Source organism: Schistosoma mansoni (assembly GCF_000237925.1).
Source record: "Schistosoma mansoni, WGS project CABG00000000 data, supercontig 0041, strain Puerto Rico, whole genome shotgun sequence".
Lineage (NCBI taxonomy): Eukaryota > Metazoa > Platyhelminthes > Trematoda > Strigeidida > Schistosomatidae > Schistosoma > Schistosoma mansoni.
Window position 1 is genome coordinate 1,490,722 of NW_017386027.1, and position 15,252 is coordinate 1,505,973.

Genomic DNA, 15,252 nt, shown 5'->3' on the forward strand with positions numbered 1-15,252 from the left:
GAAAATATACCAACCATCAGAATGATTTTTACTTGAATTTTACAGTAATTAAACTCATGATAAGTTGAAAGCTTTGTAGAAAAGGTATTTCGTGTTATAATTATATAAAACCTAAAATAGTGAGTTGTTTTACAATATTAACACAATAGAGAAGTAGACAATACAGAGAATAAAGTTGGATATAACTCGCCCTTCCTTCTCCCCTGAATGCCCTGGTACGACCGAGAATAGGGAGGGTCAGCTCTCCCCCTCGAAATGCTTACATAACCACACGCATATCGCCACCAACAGAAAAGTCCTACTCACGGTTGATGTGTTGTTTACGAAACTGAGAAGATAAAAGCCGAATGTCCGGCACTTTAACCAGGTTGGTGGATACGGAGAGTCCACCTAGGAGAGTTGGAAAACTTTGATCCCAAACCAGTGGTGAACATGAGCTCCAGGATCCTGAAAGAACAAATGGCGTATGAACCTGTTGTTGGTCACCGGCTACCATGGAACTGTATCTCCTTACATTGTTTCACTGTCTTGTGGATTAGACCTGTAGGTCATAGGTTCGGAGTATGGTCGCCTAAGAAAATCACCTGCTTCTGTTTGGGCGCCCGGACAATATTCCAGTTCTCACAAAATCGAATGATTCATATGGCGCATATATATTTGGTGTCATTTTTTTCCAGTTAAGGAATAGTGACTTAACAAAATAAGTATATTTTAATAGTTGGATTCATGAGTCGATCTAGCCTAAACTATCATTGAAAACCCTAACCCTTCCACGTTTTCAGTGATAGTCTTGGTTAGATCGATTCATGAACTCAACTATTTAAATTACCATAATCTCCACCAATCTCTATCCTGAAACTCGCTAGTCTCACTGCCTCTTTATGTATTCTCCAGTTCAACTGCTCTTAAGAAGTCAACTATATTGGATGAACGAACAGGCAAATACACTATCGTCACGTCACCCTATCCTGATTGATCGAAAGAGAAAATAAGATAAAAAGAGGCTCTTTTGGAACACTTATTAGATACCGATTGCCATACCAATACAAATTAAGCTTTCAAAGTTATTTACAGAATTCCACATAAATTGCCTCATGTTCCTAGACTTTACCTTTTACATACAACAGAAACCATGGATAACATGGGTGATCCAAGCGGTTAGATCTTATTTCACATCCATTAGGGTTCAAATTGATTACCTCTTTCAAGAAAACATTGTCAAATTAACAAACCACCATTTATTTAGCATTGACAGAGTGTTTTGGTGGGAATATTCAATAAACTGAAATAGTGAGTAGTTGTATTATCTAATCCTAAGTTCTAATCGGACTGTATGTGCCAAGTTCCAATACAGTAATTAATATAAGTGACTCAATATTGCATACATTGTGCTTTGACTTTATATACCTGGAGGGAATTGACGAAACATCAATCCTCAGAATATTTAAGTTACCCCTTGTCGGTGAGTTTCAACTAACATTAAACCTTCGTTTAGGGTTTTCTGCTGATTATCAGCTTAAAATATAAATGAATAAACCAACAAATACCATAAGCACTGATTATCAATGTATTTATAATCTGAATCCTAACAGCAGTACACATTCACGACAACTGAATGTTTTGAATTTCGCGTACACCCACTAACTAAGAGTTCGCTAAAAATTGCACCGCATACGCCAATCAACGTTTGTCTACGGGAGTTTCCACTTTCTTAAACTACTTTTCAGAACACTAGAAAATCCAGTAAAGTACCATGTATTATTTCGGACCTTAAGCGTGCGTATCAGTATCATCTCTCAGAGACCACATTTCACATCAGCGAGCAAATAGACTATATACAAATGGATTCTTCGAGAAATAATCTCCAAAGTTTCAAACTCTTTTCCTTCGCCAAAAGTTTAGCAATACCTTTCCGTATACCGTCATATTTTCAGTAAAATGACCATACTCATCACCTATCCTGTTAACCTTCAGCGTCGGTTACATTTACGCATACTTCATTAATGATTATAATAACCCAAGTTGAATAAACTTGATAATTCTATTATCTTAATAGTTGAAATCATTAGTCAATTATAGCTAGACCACCATGGAAAACCTGGAAACACTGGAAGACCGTTTCGTCCTATTGTCAAACTCCTCAGCAGTGCGCATCCGCAACCCTGCCTCACGAGATTCGAACCCAAGACCTACCTCTAGAACATTGATCTCGCATCCAGCGGTGTTAATGTCTATTATCAAATTATTTATTCCAATTGTGGCTTTTGAAATTATTTATATTTAATTCTTAATTTATAGGTACACGAATTAATGAGAATGTGTTAAAATCTTGTAGTTATACAAGTGTAGCTGTTTCTCAAGATGCTAAAACTGTTTACGCTGTTGGTTCAGATAAGACATTAAAAGAAATAAGTGATTCACAAGTAAGATTTTTATGTGAATAAATAAACGTTTTACTTACAAATATGATAATACAATGTGTCATCCTAAAATAAGATATAAAGTTGTCAACAATGTCATTGATAGTTGATCTAAGCCGTTTAGATTATCCAGTTGAGATTTACTCAATCATACTGACAAATGGTTAGAGATCTTGAATAATATGATTCAGATTCAATCATAATAGGGGGGGGGGTGCATTTTATAATACTAAAACTACCATTTATCTATTAAATATTTGACTTTATAGTATAGAAGTTGGATAGTGACTAACAATAAAATCCAGGACTCACAAATCATCTTGTTTAATATTCTTCATTGAATATATCTACATTCCTGTATTGATGTCCATACTGTGGTTGACCACTTGATGTCCTTAACATCAATGACAGGAAAATATAACCCTTTACTAATTAAATAAATAATGGTTGAAATTATGAATCAATTGAAGCTAGACCACCATGGGAAACTTGAAAGCACAGGATGGCCGTTTCGTCCTCTTGTGGGACTCCTCAGCAGTGTGTATCCACGATCCAGCCTCACGAGATTCGAACCCAAGACCTATCAGTCTTGCGCGCAATCCCATAACTCCTAGAACACTGAGACCACGTGCACCGATGTTGATGTCTGACTTCCACCAATCAACGGTATTGAGCAACCATTCACCAATGTCTTCGGTGAGTTGATATCTCACATTAGACCCGGTTCAACTTCACTGGTCACTGCTTCTCATTAGAATTTCAGGAAATATCTCTTGAAGTCAGTCACAGACAAAAAAATATGAGATAACATTTCAATTCTATTATTATAACTCTTATTTATCTATTTCTTTCATTTTCATAAAGATTATTCATGAAATACAATCAAATGATCAATTATTTACAACCGTAACCATTTCACGTTCTAGTCGTATGTTATTTTGTGGTTGTCAAAATGGTTTAATTAGATCATATCAAATGCCATTAACAGATCATTCTAATTATCAAGATTATATTGGTCATTGTGATAATATAACTAAAATGAAAATGGCATCATTTGATGAATATTTAATTACTGTATCGAATGATTGTTCAATCATAATATGGAATATACAAGAACGTGATGCACGTTCAAGTAAAACGGATAAAGAAAATATATGGATGGAAGAAATATTAATAACTAAATCAGATTTAGAAGAGAAAGTAAGTTCAAATCTATTACTTTCTTGATTGATCTACTCTCATATGTTAAGAAAGAAAAAAGTAGTCAGATGGGGTTTTATGGAGATTTCAGTATTTTTTAAAGTTGAAACCATGAGTCGATTGATGCTAGATCAGTATGGAAAACCTGGAAGCACTGGACTATCGGTTAAGTGCTATGGCTCGAGACTGGTAGGTCCTGGGTTCGAATCTCGCGAGTGCGGGATCGTTGATGAGCACTGCTGAGAAAGAGTAGTCTTAGTCTAGTGATAGTATGATGTGTGTCACTTATATCCGCATAAGTAGTATATAGTGATGGTCAAGCATTGAATGTATTTTGGCAGAAGATCGATAAGGAAAGAACAGGAACAAAGCTCAATCGGTATGAAAATGAATATTTGCAGAAGGAACAGTTAAGATTGAGACAATTGATTGTTATTTCGTAAATTAACTGTTTCTTGTATGGCTATTAGATTTTAGTGAGATAGTTTGTAATTTGTGCTTAAGTATATTCGATTGTCCCCAACTAGTGTTCTGTTCATCACTGTAGTTTTGAAGTGTTGAGTTACTTAATACAATCTTGAAACTTGTATCATGTGAGTTCAGCTTGTGACTAAACAACCTTGAGGGAAGAGAGGAAATAAATTGCCCTTTCACTGACTTGACTGATTGGCAAGTGGTATTGTAAGATGATTTAGCTGGGATGTTTACTAGACTTATTCATGATTTCGATTGACTAGAAAAGGTATATGAATAACTGTGTAACTAGTAAGAAGACAACCCAAAAGGAATAAGAAAAATACCATAATGTCCAATCTAAATGACTGTTAGAGTAGAAAAGTGAAGTACAAAGTTTACGTCGAAACTACAGTAATTGTGAAATAGTAAAGAATAGTACATTAAATGGAAGCTTATAACTCAAACAATAAAGGAGACATCAAACTAAATATTAGTACTTTACCAGGTTGGAATTCAGCGAAAGGTTGTCCTGAAAATAACTTTCATTGTTTACCAATGTTTCTTTATTCCTCTCTGGACATAAAAAATTCTATATATGAAAGATAATTCTGCTGAAATAGTATTTATTCATCGATCATATTCTTTGAAAGAGATCCTTGATCTATCTACCCAATAATATACAACAGAGAACTTATCTCCATCTAGGTTTGAGGCTAAGATACGATAGAATAACTGGTTTATCCTTAAGGCTAGAAATGCATGAATTCTAATTGAGATTAACTGCCTTGAGTAAAGAGACGAAAACTTTTCAATCTCCTGATTGGTTGACAAGCGAGCGCGAGATAAAGAGAAACCGAATCAACTATTATGTCCAATCTAGGTCAATGTTAGAGTAGATAAGTGAAGTACAAAGTTCATAATAATTATATAAATATTCCTTTTTATTTATGAAATGTCAAAATGGGAATTTTCACTTGATTATATTATATTACTGAATAAAACAATAAGTACATTATATGTGAAAAAATTACATTTGAAATAGTCTCAGCGATTGAAATATATAAATAATTCCAACGTTTCGTCCAGCATCCTAAGACATCAATGGGAAGATTCAAACAAACAATACTAAATTGAATTTAAACTTCACCCCATGGCACAAACAAGTGGCTATCAGGTCTCAGTGGCCGAGTGCGTAACGCGATGGCGTTTGAAGCGAAAGGTACTGGGTTCGAGTTCCTCCCAGCGTGAACATCAACTCTGAGATGCAGGTATATCCAGCTGACGAGTCCCAAGTAGGACGAGACGCGCGTCCTGGATTCTACTGCTCGCCACTATCCATCTTTGTTTATCCATTATATTGTTTTCATATAAATGCAGGAAATAATTAACATTACGATTTTAATTTGTCCAGTCTCCATCGATTAGGAGAATAGTTCTGGCTTGTCCACTACTGTAGATATTTAGCTTTCAATAGATCTACCCAACAGAGTTGAATGAAGCAAAGGATAAAATACATTATATGTGAAAAAAAGTTATAATTGAAATAGTCTCAGCGATTGAAATATATAAATAATTCCAACGTTTCGTCCAGCTAACTTGTCTGGACTTCTTCAGGGAAATAATCAAAATCAAAATCATCAAAGAAATATACATAGTGTTTTTTGCTTAACAATCATATCATCAAAATCTCTACTACTTTTTAATCCAATCATATTTGGATGTCGAATATTTTTCTTGTAAACAGGATAATATGAGTCAGTTGAATGAGAATCAAGTGAAAAGTTCAACGATGTGAATTAAAGGAGACTGCATAAATTGTGTGTATGTATGTATGTATGTATGTGTAAGATGAGTTATTAATGAATGATATTCAGTGTTGATATGTTTCTATGTGAAGTAAAAATAAGAATAAAAGTGCAAAATGAAGGTTGAAACAACGAATGAATTGAGGAATAAGTTAATGTCCGCGTTATTACGTCAAAAATCACAAAAATCTAATATGACTAAAAATGAGTTACATTCATTGAAGCAACTGAGAAATAAGACAATTATCATTACAAAAGCAGATAAAGGTAACACTACAGTCATTATGAACAAAATTGACTTCGAGAAAAAAGCCAAGGAACATCTACAAGAGGGACCGTATGAACTAATCAATGATGCAAAAAGCAGAACGACGCTCAATAAACTTAAGGCGGAAACAAGTAAAATCTTACATTCGTTAAAGGTCAAACTCGGAACGCCATTATGGTTTTTGCTAAATCCAAAAAGTTGTAACCCTCGTAGATTCTATGGACTCCTGAAGATTCACAAGGATAGTACTCCACTAAGACCAGTGGTCGATTTCACAAATTCACTGACTTACAACCTAGCGAAATACTTAGCTAGAATACTAAAACCGTATGAAAAACTGATTAATTATGGAATTAAAAACTCTATGGAATTTAAAAATATTATTGATACCATCGACATAGAAGAGGATGAAGTAATGGCATGTTTTGATGTTTCTTCCTTATTTACTAACGTACCTATCAACAGAGCGTTGGATATTATTTATGCTTGTTTAGAATCTGATTTGGATTTAAATTTACGTTGCCCGTTAGATCCATCTGAGTTTATAAAATGTTTGGAGCTATGTTTAAGGTCCACCTTATTCATATTTCGAGGATATCTATACAGACAAAAAGAAGGTGTGAAGTAAAAGTAAGAATAAAAGTGCAAAATGAAGGTTGAAAAGTTTTTTCTGAATCATCGAAATTGCAAATAAAATGAGAATCATCATCAAGTACATAATTGTAATGCTAAATATAACTCATATTGATTTCAGTCATAATAACGATTCATGTAAGTAGACAGGTTGAATAAAAGAAAAGGTCAAATTACTTGTTGATGAATATTTGCCAAGTGGTAGCTAGCTGAATACCATCCTTTCTGTTTAGGCTGTTCTTATTCGCCCATATATACAGCGCTTCTGCTGTCAATCTTTCTTTATGAGTGTTGAATCTTTTCTGAAGTATTTTGGCCCCTTCAAAATTAATCATGTGTCCCGTTTCCAACGCATGTAACGCTATTGCAGACTTATTCCCAAGTTTCCTTAAGTCAACCGAAGTTTTGGGAACATTTTTTAAACATTGTTTGTGTTCCTTCAACCTTACCTTCAATTGTCTGGATGTTTCTCCAATATAAGCCACATTACAATCATGACAATTGATCTCATAGACAATATTTTGTTGTTCTTCCTTTGGTAACCTATCCTTAACCTTCACCAATGACGATCTTATAGTGTCACTTGTTCTAAAATACACTTATATCATGTTTGTTTAAAATCCGTTTGATTTCTTCCGATGTTTCGCTACGGTATGGTATGACTACAGTGGACTTCCAATCTTTCTGTACACATTGTAGTTTAGCTTTTCTTTCCTTTCTAACAATCTTCTTTAAAAAACTCTTTTGGGTAATTGTTATCCTTAAGTGTAGATAAAATCCTATTCAATTCATATTGTTGGTCTTCCTTATCTGTAACAAGCTTAAGACTTCTGTTAATTAAATTTTTAACAACTGTGACTTTCGTACATAAAGCATGAGCCGAATCAAAATCTAAGTATCTCTCTGAATGTGTTGATTTACTGAAAACATTTGTTTTCAACTTCCTATTATTAAGTCTTCGCTCAACCATACAGTCGAGAAATGCTAGTTTGTGTTCAAAAGACTCTATTTCCTTCATTAGATTAATTTGTTCCGAAATGTTGTTCACATTTGCAAACAATTCTTCCAAATAGTCCTGTTTAATGATAACAAAAATGTCATCTACATACCGTAGCCAGACCTTTGGTGGACAAACACTTCTTGCGATCGCACTAGTTTCGAGTGAATGCATGAATAAATTCGCAACAATCGGAGAAACTGGTGAACCCATAACTATACCTTCTTTTTGTCTGTATAGATCTCCTCGAAATATGAATAAGGTGGACCTTAAACATAGCTCCAAACATTTTATAAACTCAGATGGATCTAACGGGCAACGTAAATTTAAATCCAAATCAGATTCTAAACAAGCATAAATAATATCCAACGCTCTGTTGATAGGTACGTTAGTAAATAAGGAAGAAACATCAAAACATGCCATTACTTCATCCTCTTCTATGTCGATGGTATCAATAATATTTTTAAATTCCATAGAGTTTTTAATTCCATAATTAATCAGTTTTTCATACGGTTTTAGTATTCTAGCTAAGTATTTCGCTAGGTTGTAAGTCAGTGAATTTGTGAAATCGACCACTGGTCTTAGTGGAGTACTATCCTTGTGAATCTTCAGGAGTCCATAGAATCTACGAGGGTTACAACTTTTTGGATTTAGCAAAAACCATAATGGCGTTCCGAGTTTGACCTTTAACGAATGTAAGATTTTACTTGTTTCCGCCTTAAGTTTATTGAGCGTCGTTCTGCTTTTTGCATCATTGATTAGTTCATACGGTCCCTCTTGTAGATGTTCCTTGGCTTTTTTCTCGAAGTCAATTTTGTTCATAATGACTGTAGTGTTACCTTTATCTGCTTTTGTAATGATAATTGTCTTATTTCTCAGTTGCTTCAATGAATGTAACTCATTTTTAGTCATATTAGATTTTTGTGATTTTTGACGTAATAACGCGGACATTAACTTATTCCTCAATTCATTCGTTGTTTCAACCTTCATTTTGCACTTTTATTCCTATTTTACTTCACATAGAAACATATCAACACTGAATATCATTCATTAATAACTCATCTTACACATACATACATACATACATACACACAATTTATGCAGTCTCCTTTAATTCACATCGTTGAACTTTTCACTTGATTCTCATTCAACTGACTCATATTATCCTGTTTACAAGAAAAATATTCGACATCCAAATATGATTGGATTAAAAAGTAGTAGAGATTTTGATGATATGATTGTTAAGCAAAAAACACTATGTATATTTCTTTGATGATTTTGATTTTGATTATTTCCCTGAAGAAGTCCAGACAAGTTAGCTGGACGAAACGTTGGAATTATTTATATATTTCAATCGCTGAGACTATTTCAAATATAATTTTTTCACATATAATGAATTCTCTATACTCGGCGCCCAATTATTGTCAAACTATTCGTTCTAACCTTGACGAATATTCGTATAAAACAATAAGTACTTAAACGAAATAAAAAGAAATAATATCATATTGAAATCAATAATAAGTGAATTATATTTACATGTATACGTGCATGTGTTTGTGTTATGGGTAACTTCTTGGATCTATTCATGGACTAAAACTTTATGTTTATGTTCCTATTGTATAATTATTCAGTGATTAGATTGTATGTATCTATATTTATTTATTTATTTATTTATTTATCTATCTATCTATCTATCTACCTAACTATCTATCTATCTATCCATCTATCTGTCTGTCTGTCTGTCTATTTATTTATTTATTTATTTATCTAACTAACTAACTATCTATCTATCTATCTGTCTGTCTGTCTATCTATTTATTTATTTATTTATCCAGCTAACTAACTATCTATCTATCTATCTGCCTGTCTGTCTATTTATTTATTTATTTATTTATCTAACCATCTATCTATCTATCTATCTGTCTGTCTGTCTATCTATCTATTTATTTATTTATTTAGAATTCCATTATGAATGAATTAAAAACCCGTATAGAAGAATTAAAATTAGAAAATGATTATCAATTACGTATAAAAGATATTAATTATAATGAACGTATAAAAGAATTAACAGAAAAATTTATACAAGAAATGGAAACATTAAAAAATAAAAATCAATTATTAAAATTAGAAAAAGATAATAATCAATTAAATTATAATAATCAATTAAATGAATTATTAAATAAACATAATAATGAAATACAACAATTACAATTATTATCTAATCAAAAATTAATTAATGAATATAATAAATATAATGAATTACAATTAAATACTAAAAATAATGAAATTAATTATGAAAAACAATTAAATAATATACAATTAAATCATGAAAATTTATTAAATAATACAATTAATAATTATGAATTAAAATTAAATGAAAAAAATCAAAAAATTAATGAATTAATTAATCAATTAAAACAACAATTAAATGATCATGATTTAATTAAATCATTAATTGAACACATTAATGATCAAGAAATTTTACAATTAAATATTAAATATAAAAAATTATTTAATGAAGAATTAAATTTAAATAAAAAATTAAAAAATGATTTAAATTTAATACAAAAACAATTAATTAATTTACAAAAAATTATTGATCAATTAAATTTAGATAAAAATAAATATAATATAGAAATACAAAAATTAAATACTATTATATTTAATTTAGAAAAAGATTTACAAAATTTACATAAAGATATACAAGAACGTGATGATACGATACAAGATAAAGTAAGTGAATGATTCATAAATGATATTTATATATAAGTGTGTGCGTTTGCGTGTGTTTGTATATGTGTGTATGTGTGTATGTCTGCATATGTGTGCGTGTGTGTGCATACAAGTGTGTATGTCTGTGTATGTATGTATGTGTGTACGTCTCTGTGTGTATGTGTATATGTGTGTTTGTGTGTGTATGTATATGTGTATGTGTGTATGTGTATGTTTGTATGTGTATGTGTGTATATCCGTATATATATATGTGTATGTGTGCATATGTGTGTGTGTATATAAGTGAGTATGTCTGTTTATGTATGTGTGTGTATGTGTTTGTATTGTATTCTAATTCTGATTAGAGTATGGGTAACTTCCGGAATCTATTAATGAACTAATACTACATGTGTATATTTCCTATTGTATAACTATTCAGTAACTAGATTATGTATATCTATATTTCTCTTATTATAAGCTTTATTTTGATCTATAGATTATTATTATATGATTTACTGTTTTTGTGTTCTGCCTAGTTTAATGATTACAATCTTCCACAATCATATCAACTTTTTAGCTTGACCTTGTATCAATGTTATTTCTCATTTTATGGTGTGATGTGGTCTGTTTAGCTGGTATATAAACCAAGTATGTTTAGAAATAAATGACTCACATAGTAAGAGTTATTATTGGTGTTCTGGACTCAAATGGAAGGACTAGGCGAACAAAGGAACAATAGAGACACTAGACTACTCATACTGGTCGGTATGTCATTGGTTTGGCACAGTACCAAGGTTGTATAAATCGTATTTCGATTGATGAATAAATCACATAATAAAATGATGGACTTTAAATTCACAACAGTTTGTTTGCTTGTTTCAGTCAAGTTCTGATACTCAGTCAGCTAAATGTAGTTGAATGTTACCCGACCGTTGTTGCATCCTTGACGTGGTAGTCGGCTTGCCTATCATGAGGAATCAATCGAGCTATACTGGTTGGAACAATCGTTCCTCAAGGTCCTACCATGCCAGGCAGGTCGGTTGAAGAGCGGTAGGACTAAAAGCAGCAAGCACAAGGTCCGAAGGCGAAGTCGTACTGCTGACTGTACAGAGGTGTGACAGCAGTAAGGTGTTTCCTTCAGACAACCAGCATAACAGAGATGCTGCCTTCCCACAAGGAGGGGTGGGGTTAGAAAATGTCAACCCTAAAAATGCTCACCTCGCCTTATCCTACAGATTTTCATCTCCGACGGTAAGGTCTCAACAAATACGGAGCTAACACAAAAATTACCCACCAAAATGTCGTGTGTGACCGACCTCAAGCAGTTGTCTCTTGGGCACTGCGGTCACGCTCTCAGGTCAATAAGACCCCTTCTGATCCAGTTTTCTTTTCAGGTACCTCTATAAGAACCCTTCAATGGTATGGGCCACCGGGAAGTGATAACTGTTCTCATACCTCTAACAGCACTCAAGATCACTGTATTTATAATCAATCTTCGATTCCTATTATTCCTCACACCTCGACTTTCAACACTAAAATCCCTCTTTCGGCTTCCTCAAGTGTTACCATGGCCAACGATTCTACTGAGAAAAACCTCGCTCCAAACTACATATTGGAACCTTCAACGTACGTACCCTATGTCAAATCGACCAACAGGCCTCCTTGGCTAAGACCTTGGAATCTCGTACGATTGATGTATGTTGTGTCTTTAAAACACGCATACAGGATCCTAGTGTGATCATTCACTTGACGTCACCTCACTGAAATAGAGAGCCGATGAAATACACTTTCCGTGTACCTGGCTACCCGGTGGCTAGTTCTCATGAAGTTGCAGGTGTAGGGATAGCACTTAGTAAGAGAGCAGAACAAGCACTATTAGAATGAATCCCTGCTAACAGTCGCATATATGCTGTCCGGCTAAATGGCTCCGTAAGAACTCAATGGCTCCGTAAGAACTCGTAAAGATAGGAACACACGTCGTTGCCTTTTCGTCGTGTCTGCCTACGTTCTCACTGACTGCTGCCATGACTTTTACAGAAAGTTCTCTGAACTTTTTCAAAAAGCTAAGTGCTCAGAAATAGTACTCGTACCGGGTGACATTAATGCCCAATTAGGCAGCTAAAATCAAACAGAGAGACATTTAGGTGGGTATTTTAGTATCCCGGTTCAGTGAACAGATAATGGTGATCGTCTGTTGCAGCTATGCTCCCTTAAGCCTTGAGATTAAAGATGCTTCATATCTGTCTTCCTTCCTATACTATATTCTTATATACAACCTATCTTTTATATATTATCACCACTAAATTAACTACTTCTATGAATTTGGTGTTCATCTTGTTGCGCTAATGAGGTATGACAATCTGGACCGATGCATATATGTGTCTGGTCCTACGTTGTAGCTGACTGACTGACTAAACTGTCTTTTTTTACCGATATACCCATATAGTGAATACTTCACCTACAAAATTTCATTCAATCATTTCAGACTTCATTAGCCTTTCATTTCCATACAAATCATCTTCTTAATCTTCAACAACCAGACATTACAATGTTCATTGATGATACATACTACTTATACTTGTGGATATCAATAGTACACACCTCAGTAAAGGTAAACTGTTTTTTTCCACTGTATAAATTATTCATCTTCATATAAAAATTAAATTAGTTTCCATCGACAACAACAAAATTTTTTTAATTTTTTATATTTTAGGAAAAACGAATTTTAGATTTAAAGAAAAAAAATCAAGAATTAGAAAAATTCAAATATGTTTTAGATTATAAAATTAAAGAATTAAAACAACAAATTGAACCAAGAGAAAATGATATAAAAAATTATAAAGAACAAATACAAGAAGTAAATAATATTGATTGAATAAAATTTTTTTTTTGTTTTTTTTCTCACATTTAATAACCCCCACCTCGATGGCTAATTCGCCATGACAACTTGAATATGAGAGAAAAGTTATGTCATATACAAAAGAATGATTGGATAGATAATCATTCAATCAGAAATATAACATGTGAATCTACACTTTCTAGATGTTTCTGAGAAACTTCTATTGAATCCTGATTGAATAAAATGTTGGAAATCATTTTCAGGGTCCTTTTGAGATTTTTTTGAAGAATTTTCTAGGTCTCCCTACTAATATTGGAGTTATGTTTAGTGATTCTTCTGGTAACAGAAGGTTCATTAACAATGTGATTATAAGCATATCGTATGGCTTGTACAACAGGTGAGACCAAGTGGTCTAGTCTGAGCCATTTGAATTCCCACATTTTGTTATTGTTATCCTACTAATATTGCAGGTCGAAAATACTTTATTATTTCTGAAATATGACCATATACTGATGATTGATAACTAACAAATTGAATAACTTAGGATGTTTTGAATCAATAAATGACCCAAGTTCACTCGATCATAACACAAATCAATAAAAATACTCTCATATTATATAGTTGAAATCATAAGTCAATTGAAGCTAGACCATCATGGAAGATCTGGAAGCACTGGATGGCCGTTTCGTGCTAATATTGGACTCCTCAGCAGTGCGCATCCATTATCCCACCTCGTGAGATTCGAACGCAAGACCTATCAGTCTTGCGCGCGAGCGCTTAACCACTAAACCACTGAGCCGGCCGTCATTCAACGATGTTAATGTCTAACTTCAACCAATCCATGAAACTGAGAAACCATTCACCAATGTCTTTAGTGAGTTGATATCTCCCAACAGACCTGGTTGAACTCCACTGGTTACTGCTTCTCAATAGAATTCCAGGAAATACCTCATAGAGCCTAGCTTTAATTGAGTCATGATTTCAACAATATAAAATTACTAAAAACTTCACTGAACCCCCTTCTCATATTATATAAAACACACATTTCCATGTATCAGCCTGATGATCTTATCAAAGCCATTAGAACTACAATAATCTGATTGATGAAAATATTAACCAGTCAATGATAACCAAGTCAACTTATCAATGAACCGAGTAACCTTGAGTTATTCAAGGTTAGTACGAGCTCTAAAACTATTTCTAATGTTACCAACGTTTGGTCAACGAAGTATCCTTTATGGTTTTATCATTATTTATTATTTATTTATTTAAACACATAAATATTGGTACAAGGAAGCATCAGATAAATATGCGCCTCACAAATTTCATTCGATTTGTGTGAGAGCTGTGATACTGCCCATGTGCCCAGACTGAAGCAGGTGGTTTTCTTAGGGGGCCACACCTGGAGCCTTTGACCTGAAGGTCTAGTCCACAAGGCAGTGGAGCATCGTGAGGAGATACAGTCCCATGGTAGCCGGTGACCAACAGTTGGTTCATACGCCACTCGTTCCTTCAGGATACTGGAGCCCATGTGCACCATTGGTTTGGAATCAGGGTTTTCCAACTCCCCTAGGTGGATCCTCCACATCCACCAACCCGGTTAAAGCGCCGGACATTCGCTTTTCGTCCTCTCACTTTTGTGAACAACACCCCCGCCACTGTGAGAAGGCAGTGAGTAGGACTTCCCTGACAGAGGCTATATATTCGCGTGGCCATATGAGAGCATTTCGAGAGGGAGAGCAGACTCTCCCCACTCTCGGCCGTACCAGGGCATTTGGGGGCAGTCTTATCATTAAGATAAAAAATATCTTGATTTTTTTTAAATTATTGTCATTATGACTAAAGAATCTAAAAAGAAGATGATCATTAACTTAATGATTGTTTACAACAGTATGTAGTATAATCATGTCTCATTTAAATCA

General features: G+C 33.6%; 1 protein-coding gene and 1 non-coding gene across 2 annotated transcripts in view; both read left to right on the forward strand.

Annotated features, from left to right (window-relative positions):
* The window catches only part of Smp_062970 (WD-repeat protein, putative), a gene marked incomplete at both ends in the record, with an annotated part of 35,970 nt that overhangs the window by 13,638 nt on the left and 7,080 nt on the right, over positions 1–15,252 (forward strand). The window contains 4 exons of the mRNA XM_018790699.1: positions 2,299–2,423; positions 3,285–3,620; positions 9,739–10,512; positions 13,205–13,348. Coding sequence (XP_018646093.1) covers positions 2,299–2,423; positions 3,285–3,620; positions 9,739–10,512; positions 13,205–13,348 — 1,379 coding nt within the window. The remainder of the gene's footprint in view (positions 1–2,298; positions 2,424–3,284; positions 3,621–9,738; positions 10,513–13,204; positions 13,349–15,252) is intronic.
* On the forward strand, positions 5,252–5,327 carry Smp_tRNA_01392_Pseudo_TTG.1.1. The gene has a single exon. It is a non-coding gene (tRNA).